The sequence below is a fragment of the Galleria mellonella genome, unplaced genomic scaffold (assembly GCF_026898425.1).
Source record: "Galleria mellonella isolate WM207_F2 unplaced genomic scaffold, CSIRO_AGI_GalMel_v1 utg63, whole genome shotgun sequence".
NCBI classification, from domain to species: Eukaryota; Metazoa; Arthropoda; class Insecta; order Lepidoptera; family Pyralidae; genus Galleria; species Galleria mellonella.
This window is the reverse complement of record NW_026442130.1, coordinates 10,996,063-11,006,688: the sequence shown is the minus strand read 5'-3', so window position 1 is coordinate 11,006,688 and position 10,626 is coordinate 10,996,063. Positions and strand designations below refer to the sequence as shown.

General features: G+C 34.5%; 1 protein-coding gene across 1 annotated transcript in view; it reads right to left on the bottom strand.

Annotated features, from left to right (window-relative positions):
* Positions 1-247: 247 nt before the first annotated feature.
* Positions 248-10,626, bottom strand: part of LOC113521862 (guanine nucleotide exchange factor subunit Rich) — a 50,127-nt gene continuing 39,748 nt past the window's right edge. Inside the window, exons 20-26 of the mRNA XM_052899788.1 lie at positions 10,196-10,320; positions 9,508-9,668; positions 8,306-8,589; positions 7,469-7,589; positions 6,621-6,770; positions 5,794-5,982; positions 248-5,556 (exon numbers count right to left, since the gene is read on the bottom strand). Of these exons, the coding sequence (XP_052755748.1) occupies positions 5,232-5,556; positions 5,794-5,982; positions 6,621-6,770; positions 7,469-7,589; positions 8,306-8,589; positions 9,508-9,668; positions 10,196-10,320 (1,355 nt within the window). The 3' untranslated portion in view covers positions 248-5,231. The remainder of the gene's footprint in view (positions 5,557-5,793; positions 5,983-6,620; positions 6,771-7,468; positions 7,590-8,305; positions 8,590-9,507; positions 9,669-10,195; positions 10,321-10,626) is intronic.

Genomic DNA, 10,626 nt, shown 5'->3' with positions numbered 1-10,626 from the left:
ATAACGAGTCACCATAAAGAGTATTGATAACTTAGCTAAGAAGATTGAAATTACCTTCGGCTTCTATAATGTTGAGTAAAGATATATAAACAAGGCATGGTCATGCGCATATTTATTTAATTTTTAGTTTCATATAAAACGACCGGGGTCGTTTTTTTGCACAGCAAAATATTATTCAGAGAATAAGATTTTCGTCACAATAGCAATACTATTTTGCAAGTGGTATAAAATATGAAAATTAAAAACATTACTTCATAAAGACTTTATTTAACATCAATTGTTTCTAGATTACAAAAAGTTACAAAATTTAAATAATTTCTACAGGGCATACCTTCAACCTCCGTGCCTGTTCTGTAGGTATTTATGTAAACTTCTAATAGTTGTGATGACAAAATTGCAGGAGTGGTGGAGTGACTCACTTAGTAATTTTTAAATCTCTACCAACTAACACTGAATTCCATTTATGTGTGACACATGAAAGTTGTAATAATCATATTATATAAATCTTTGAAGTACCTAATTTGAGAACACGATTTCCTCTGACAATCTTTATCATTTTAGTTGTACTACCATTAGAATGGAACAACGCAGTTTCGTTTGCGTTTATTCCTTTACGTTCCAATAGGAATAGCGCAAAATTCTTTCTTAGTGAGTACAGGTTTAATACATAAATCATTGCTGAAAATTTAAAATTTATAGAAGAATATAATATTCTAATTTAATAGGATTTCACGACAGGCAGACAAATGCAGATTTAGATAATAGATATGCTTATATGAAGAAGTCTATCAATTCGAATCAACATTATGAATCATGAAGTTACAGTTCCCCATAGTTAAATGGCTGAAATAGGAATTCAGTGTGAATCAGTAAGTTCGTCTCCTATTGTTGGATATTCGCACACTTGCTTTTATTTAAAACTAATATCGAAAACTATTATCTATAAAATATGACAGACATTCCATAAAATAAAATTTATTAAATATATAATGACATGTAAAACTAATTTGAACTTCTAATTTGATTGCTTTGAAGTGCAATTAATTAAACTTACTGGCATGCGTAGACGAAGGGCATTTTATCGCGGACAAAATATTTGTTTAAAACATTTTTTTCTCGTCTTCCTTGTCTCATGTTTTTAAGTTCAACTGAAGACACAATGTCCATCGTCTGCGCAGGTCTAAAATATATCATTATACAGACATCAAAATTCTGTAGTTTCGATATAACAAATACAATTTATGAAATTATAAAGTATTATGCTTAATTTTTCAACAGTAGCACCTGCATTCATTTTTGACATTGATTGTGAGAAATACTTTTAAATAATATTCACAACTTTAATTGACCAAATCACCGTCTTATCTAATAGAAGCGTTAATTTTTACTTATTTACTTAAATACATATTAACTTATTGCGTTATGGTATACATACCGACAATAGTCACCACTTACATTATTTATCTACTTATTTTACAATTAGAGTTACATTGAGGAGAAATACGACATTATTATATGTAAAATCGAGAAAACAGTCACAACAATTGCTGGGGAATGTTTCGGTAAGTGTATTTAATGTAAACACTATATGGTTTTACTTCTAGACTTGAGTGTTGAAACGGAGATAATACTTTTAATATGCAATGAGAGGAGAAAACATAAGGGGACCGACATTAGCAAAATGTATTTAAATGTAAAAACAATGTCAAAAAAAAAATATAAATTTCAAATGACAATAAGAATAATAAAATGTAGCAAGGAGTTCATTACAAGTATGTTTACAACAATTTAATTAAACCAGCATGTGAATTATGTTTACATATTAACAAACTAAATAATGTCATATTTTATTATTTTGTACTAAATGGTATATAAAGAAAAAAATAATTAATTAAGATATACATAATTACAAATAAATAATTTGATAACTTGGCACCAAGATGGCGGGTATTAATTATTGAGGGAGGGAATATTTAAGACTTTTTGAGATTTCTCATTCCAAAAAGTGAAATTAGTACAAACATAATGAATCTTCAATAGTAGGGGCTTGTAATACATGATTCAACAAATAATATCAATACAAACACTGCACATAAGATTTCTATATTTTTTGTTACATTTTTATATAGGTATAGGTCTTAAATCCTTTAAGGTCATAATATAGGACAAATAGTAGTATTCAAAGACAAAAATGTCATGAGATTATCAATTGAGCAATGCAGAGACAATTGTATTATTAAAATATTCATAAAATAAGAGAGTAACTAATTAATATTAAAACTAAAATGAGCTGATAATGTAAAAACACCAACATACGTACTGAAATTATCTTTTATTTATTATAACCACTTATTGATAGTACTAAATTTTATTTTGTATATGAGTGTATACCAAGTAAAATGTTTTTAGATTCGTTTTGTATTATTTAAAAAAAAAAAAAACTATAATGCTATTAATATTGTAAAGACGACTTTAACAAATACAGCTACATCTGATTAACTGGACGTTCCACTAATTGATACCATTCAGCGAATTGCAATTTGTTTGCCATGATAGTGGCAAATAAAATAGAGATATTTTTCCCGTGAGTATTTCGTGAGGTATCTCTAATTGTATTAAAATTAAAGAATTTTTTTATGCAATTTAGAATGGCAAACAAGCTGTCGGTCCACATGATGAATTGACATGCGATTCATGGATAGTTTATTATACAGTATACACTCGCTTTAAGATACAATGTTATTTTGACAATATTACTTCGCAATGTAGGTGACCATAAAACAATAGAATTGAAGACAGCAAATAGATATATTTTTAAACAATTCATATATATTACTATTATAATATTTTTAATCGTAAACCACGTCACATAAATCTAGCGTTTGAGAACTTCAATTATGATTTTGTACATACAACACAACTATACATAAATTTTTTAAACTTAATTATGTTAAAATGCGAATCTATAAGTTAGAACGTTACTTTCTTGTTTTAATACTTAGATTTCAAACAATTTTTGAATGCACATATCGAATTGCCAGTAACTTGGCAAGTTAAAGTCCCTGTCTTTAGTTGATATGTTTCAAGTTCATGTAAACAGTTTATCTTTTTTATTTATATTTGGGTATAGATTAAATTACAGTTATAATCAATTAACGAAACAAAAAAAAAATCATTAAAAAAAAAAACTATTTTTGGTAATTATTGTAACTTGTCTCTTTCATTTGTTCTATTTTCTTAATTGAAAAAAAGTGATACTGAAGAGACACAAAATATTTTTTATTTGAAGTTTTTATAAAGTTCAAAAGCGGGATAAGTATTGAAAGTGCATGGCTGTGTTATAGGAAATTGATAACTGAAAGTTAATAAAAAAAATATAACATTCTTAGGTCCTCAGTTGTCTAGATTGAAGTTCAGTGGAATACGCACATTATGTACTATAGATCAATCGTTACGATACCGATAATCAAGAAAATTATCGTAAAAATTTCACAAAGATACCTACTTACATGTATATATAAAGTTATCCGACAATCACTACCAAATATTAATATCATATAGTCGATAATAATTAACTATAATATCTGCCTACTGTACTATTGATCTAATTATATTTATATCAACAATCAGATATCCATCACACTAATATCACACCGGAAGACCGATTCATCCAACACAATAGTGACGGCGAACTTTATACTGTATCTACAAGTAACTGTATTTTGCAGCTTTTCACTCTTGACTTAAGATAAAATATATCCTGTTAATCTAGGATATCTGTATACCAAATTCCATTCAAGTCTATTAAATTTTTTAAATAATTAATAAATAAATTTTTATTTCACTCATTGTTACAATACAGTGTGAAGTGCCTAACTCCGTATGAAAAATCTGTGTTTCAGAAGTTAGTGTCTTGTTCAATATACTTTAATTTAGGTCTTGCTCTGCCACTGTTTAATAATGAATTTAGTAACAAATTTTATATGAACAGTCTTGCCGTGTTGGTTTGATTTAGCGGATTAAGTTGATTGATCTTGTAAAAATTACTAAAATATAATTAAAAGATGTAATTTATATTACATTATAATACATATGGAATGTAAAACAAACAATTATATTTGGATATATACAGGCGATCTGTATCATCAAATCTCAAATTATGTTCGTAGCGGCATAATCTAACGAATTAACCAAAACATATTTTCGCGCCAATCTTTGTAGACCACGCCCCGGTCTGTCGATTTCGAAACATATGTTTGATTGTTGCCGCAAATACAATTCTGCATATTGTTACAATTCTATGCAACAAACAGTCATTGAATCATAAGATTTCTTGTTAAGATAACTCTCTATATTTACCCGATTTATGTAAGTACATTACAAATTGTTCTACATTTTTATTCTATTTACCATTATCTATTAACAATTAAGTTTATAAATATTATTTATTAAATTGAAAATATATTAGTTAATTAATCATACTTGAAGACTAGAGAAAGAAAAAGTTGTAAATATTTATAATAATTATTAATAGTATCAGATTATTTAAATAATAAATTATTTTCATATAATTCAATTCAGCACCAAATACTTCATAATAATGTAAATATATTTCATAAGTTTAAAATTATAATGGCGAATTTGTAGTTTCACTTGCAACTGGCAAGTAATTTTTACAATTATGTCTGTCACTAAATGTAATGCTTCATGTGATCGGAATAAAATATTTGATTGGCATGTTGATAAATATTAGACGATTTTAATATCATTGATAATTTGTTTATATTATTAAACATATTTAAAAAGCATATTTTGACTAAATTCATCATAAGTTATTCAAGATTGTAAAATTGAAGTCAATAAATTTTATTATCTAAAATGAGAGGCATGACAATAGTTTCATTAAAAAGCCATGCATAGGTTTCTGAAATAAATTTCAAATACATAATAATTATTGTTGGGATTAAATATCATAAAACTAATTTTATGCCACTAATTTCATAATGTATTTTCGGATTTATATGAATGAGTAAAAATTAACCATATAAAAAAAATCTAAATGACTACAGCAGCCAAATTTAATTAAATAAATAAATAGTCAATAACTGCAATTTAAACAGCCACATTAATATTGTAAACAGGGATTGGGCCTTGTGTTACATGGAGTGGCTATTTGGTTAATTTGTCATTCAGTCACAATGTATTAGTGAAGGCATTTATGAATATATTAATTACATTATGGCACAACCGCTGGTGGCGTCATCGCGCGCGGGCGTCGGTGATGGCGCCACCGGACTTTTGGCGGGCTCTGGTAGTGAGCTCGGAGATTCCTTCCTCACCGACTGCTTTGACACCTCCTGAGCTTTCTGTGGGGGTGGCAGCTTCGCCTCCGAAGCGGCTTGGGTTCTCGGCTTCGAGTCTTGCGTCAGAGAGCCAGTGCTGGGAGTCCTCACTCGGGGCCTGTTTATGGAGATCCGGCGCTCCCGCGTGTTGATTATAGAGGTGAGAAATGGTATCTGATTGCTGATCGCCATCATAAATGGTTTATAGCCGATGCTGAAATATAAAAGGGTTCAAATTTAATTTAAATTCAATTTCTGGTGAGTACTGGGCGAATGAAGTTTCGCCGGATAGGAATGGGTGGAGAGTTTAGTACTGAGCGAGAAGTCGACATCATCTTTGCATAACTAAAAAATATGTAAAATTGTATTTAAATGTCGGTAATCCTCATCATGTTAATATGATCGTTTGCTGTTATAGTTTGTGAGTGTGGTGTGTGTAGTGGGTGCGCACCACTCGTGGTCGGCCCAGGCGGCCAGGTCGCGCAGCGCGCGGCGCAGGCGGCGCACGGCGTCGAGGCTGACGTCGTGCGCGCGCGCCGCGTTGGTGGTGCGCAGCACGGCCAGCGCGTCGCGCAGCGCCACCGCCAGCACCAGCGCCCACTCCACGCAGCTCGCCTCCGTCATCAGCTGCAGCAGGTACCTGCACCACGCGCGCACACCTTGCCTTTCAATCGACTTTAAAAAAGGACCTTTTCAATTCTGTTGTATTTTTTGTTAGTCACCTTGCAATTCCATTATTTGTAAACCGATTTTGAAAATTCTTTTTAATCTAAAAGGCCTTATTTTTAAATTAGTCAGTTTTTTTTTTGTGGGGCACAATTTTAAATAATTAGTGTATAAATTTTTGTACAGAGCTACTGAAATAAGTCAATTGACCTAAAACATACAGTATCCCTAAAAAGCTCTATCTTCCATGTAAGTGCCCGACACAGTTGTTTAACAAAGTTCTCCAAATAATTGTAATGGGAGAAAATGAGGAATTCTTAGAAATTAATTGAATAGACTAGCTAACAATAAAATGTCAAATCTATTTTTAAACAATTTCCAAACCATCGTGGATTTTCTAAGGTGATCTCCAAAACCATCGTGGATAATTTCAAATGAAATTAATTAAATACACTGATTGGCCTCAACATTGTACAATGTTAGCTCAAGTGGGGGCACCGAATCAAACTCAACAAAAGAAAGCAGGGGCTAAAAACCCGAGCCGACTGATTACGAGTTTGCAATTGGTGTAATAGTATAGTATAGTATAGAGGAGGCATAGCGTATGCCGACCGCAGCTGCACGTGCGCGGTGTGCGGCGTGCGCTCGGCCTGGTGGTGGTGCAGGCGCTCCATGAGCGCGGCGTAGCGCCGCTCCTCGCCCGCCTCCACGCCGCCCCACGCCGCGCTGCCGCCCTCCGCCACGCTGCACTCGCCCGCCGAGCTGCACACCAATTGTACTTTCCTCGGTGTATCGTCACACACACATTGTATGTGTCATATACCCATAAACTTAGGTGTAGAAGTCGCCGAGTGTGGTCTGTTCTTCGAGTGAACAATCTGTCTATACTTTTTTTTTTATCATTTATTGGTCGAGTGAAAACCCGAGCTGAACAAAGGCAATATCGTTTATTTGGGATAAGGCATTATTACTAACGAGAACTAGCGGCCTCATTGATAGCAATATACCCAATATTTATAAGTTGTCATCAAAGCAGTCATTTCTAGAAAACATGGCAGTTAATTTTTTATATTAAAGTCTGAACGAGAATCTTGAGTGATTGGTTAATTTATTGATTGATTTTTACATGAAATAAAAAGCAGTGTTCTGATTAGATAAATAATTAATTTTGTTACCATGGCAACCCGTGAATTTCTTAGTTGCCGATATTAAACTTACTTTTCTATATAATCATACATTTACCGAAATCATCACGATAAGCTAAACATAAAACCAGAACATAAGGTAGAAACCAATAAACCCAATCGATTATTCGTATTATTCTTCCTTTAGAAAAACAGTGAAGTTTTAATCGAAGAAACAACAATAAATAGAATGAAAAACTTAAAGGAAAGTAATTACTGCTTACGAACATGAACAGCACAGTAACTTGCTTGTCTAAAAAATAGTGTTGTAAGTACCTGACGGGTCCGGGCGAGAGCGGCGCTCCGGCTGTAAAGGGAAGGCCGGTCCGTAGCGGCAGGCTCATGTACCCGCTGTCGCCGCACAGACTGTCCGACTCCGCTGACGGTGTGTAAGTACCTTAATAATTTATTTTATGTTATTAAACTGTTATAGAATACGATCAATTTTTAATAAATGTATTTAGTGATATAACTAGGTTAAAATCTATTCCGAATGGGTGGTAGATTCATAAAGAAATAAAAAATTATAAATGGATTCATTTAAATTTGTTAAGTAAAAAATATTTCTTTTATTTTTTATTTTTTACAACAATAAATAACGGTAAATTAATGAAAATACCAAATTTTTACCGTATAAACCATTAGATGAAAATTCGATATTCCAACATAGTTTTGTAATTATTAAATGTAAAATGTGTCAAGAATAAAACAGTAACATGAATAAAAATCTGCATAAAGCAAATTCACATTTTTTTTATGCAATTTAGAATGGTGACACACACACACACACACAAGCTGACGACCCATCTAAAGTCGTCTAAAGTCATGAACAGTGCCATAGACATAACAGAGTATACTGTTTCGCAATGAAGTTTCTTCAGGGTCGGCAACGCACGCGTATAACCTCTGGTATTGCAGGTGTTCATGGGCTACGGTAACCACTTACTATCAGGTGAGCCGTATGCATGTTTGCCACCTCAGTGGTATAAAAAAAATCTGATAGCCCCCCATGTGTTGTAGATAAAAAACTACCCTAACCTTAAATGCTACTATTCATAAACATATTTGGTTAAGGAAACTAGCTAGTTCCGTATTCCGTAACCGTGTACTTACTGGGTACAGCGCTGCCTTTCCTCTGCATGTACTGTGTGTCGTCCGGCTGCACGACCGGGTAGGGCCACGCGAAGTCTTCATGCAGTCGACGTAGGCAGTGCACGGCGGAGTCTAGGCGGGCCGCACGCTCGCGTTCTCCAGCTAGTAGCGCGACCAGGTGGAGGTCGAGCGCGGCCGCCATACGGCCTAGCGCGTGCAGTCGCGCCGTCGATAGCAGAACACGCGCGTGACGCTGGATCATCATGTCGATGAAGAATTCTTCGGCAGTGCCGCTGTACGACTCTCTGTTATGAAGAAATAACATTATCATAATGGATGTTTGGTCTTAAGTTAAAGGTTAGAGTTAGTGCCATATTAATCTTCCCTCTGGTGAAACCCCAAATTATTTTAGGGTACATATTATAAAGATACATGTTGTGTGGTCTCGGTATAGAACGGATCACTCCTTCCTTTCCCGTGGGTGTTGTAATTGTCGAGGGATGGGCAAGGAACGATCTAACTACGGTTGTAAATCTGCATGCCAAGCATAGCAACTACATACAAAACCTCCTAATAGATGAGCCCTATGTTTAGCAGTGGACAGTTAACGGCTGATATGATGATGATGATGATAATGTTTACACCAAAATGTCTATTGATAAGTTGGTGGAGTTTTTTTATTTTAATGGATCATAATGGAATGGTAATATATGCTGGCATGGCACCAGTGAGGAATGATAGGCGAAAATGAAAAAGCAGGTCAGTTACCCTTTCGTGATGACTACACCTGGAATTCAGCACGATGGTTTCCGGGAGGTGGGGGGGACTACATGGAGATCGACCTGAGAGGATATATTGCTATGCTAGCAATGGGGCTGGTAGTCCTCATTAGTAACAATGTCTTTATGTATGCAATATTGTCATGTATGAGAACATTCGTACTGCAACAACTATGAACGTGTGGGGGGATAATGGATTGTTAAAAATAGGGATTAGTAGCCCCATTGTTGTATTGCTAATACAGGGTGTATTGCTAACAATGGGTCAGGTCGACCTCCTCGTGGTTTCCCCTGGAAATTATCATGTTCTATTCCAAGTGAATTCATCACGATAGGCTAACTGACCTGTCTTTTCATTGTCACCTATCATCCCTCACTGGTGCCCCGCTAGCGTATACCGTTAGCGGAAGCGAGTAGTGGTGTAGTGTAGCGGATGGGTAGTACCTGTCGGAGCGCGCAGGCACCGACTTCTTCCTCTTGACGGCGGCGGTGGCACGGGCGGGCGGCGCGGGCGGCGCGGGCGCGGGCGCGGCGGGCGCGGCGGGCGGCGACGGCTCGCGCGGCGACACCGTCGTGCTGAAGCTGCGCCCGCGCCCGCCCGACAGCTGCCACGGTAACGTTACTTCATTAAACAACGTCGCTCACACCACCATCTAGCGCTTACTTTACTAACTACATTGATTTACTTATATATGTCGCATTTTTGCATATAGACAAACAAAAACTAAATAAGAGTTGACTATTATCGCATTTTTTTACAATGAAATCAAAATAGGAGCATCAATGCCTTGGACCCGTCAGTTACAGTCAATAAGTTAGACCCTACGACGCTACATAAATCTTAGTTATTTACAGTGCATTTCGTATGTTATTGAATTCCTTGTGATGTAAATTATTTAATTTTAATCTTTACAGTTACGTTAAATATTTGACTATAAAAACTTGAATTATAAGATAGAATAGAGAATAGATATTAAATCGTGTTTTTCTGAAAACTATCATTTTTACTTATCTATACGAGACGTGCATGACACGGCAGAGTTGAAAAATACGATCTTTTGCAAGAAATATTATTTGACTATATTTATTCGTTTAAAAGTTATTAATTACAATGTAAACAATAATTATTTACCTGCATACTGCCGAGTATGACCGATAAATCCTCAGCGTTAGGACTGACAGTTTGGGACTGCACAATTTGCCCATACTTCGCCTGAACATTCACAGAGTTCCGCGGTGAATCTACATCATTTGGATCTGTGAAACAAATATCACACGTGCGTATTTACGTTATACATATACCACAGATTGTCACTTGTTTTTTCGTGTATAAAAAACAAGTGACAGTCTGTTGTCTGTAGAAGTAGTAAAATAAATTTGAGAATGATAATAATAATAAATGCATATAATACTCGAGTCTATCTCAAGTTCGTATTTTATTATATTAATTTATCATAGTTATATCATCAATAGCCTTATATCAATAGTCTTGTGTTATATCACATGAATAAAATAGAAAATTACAAGGTACGGAAATATATTAGCAAAATCGTAGTTCTCAGG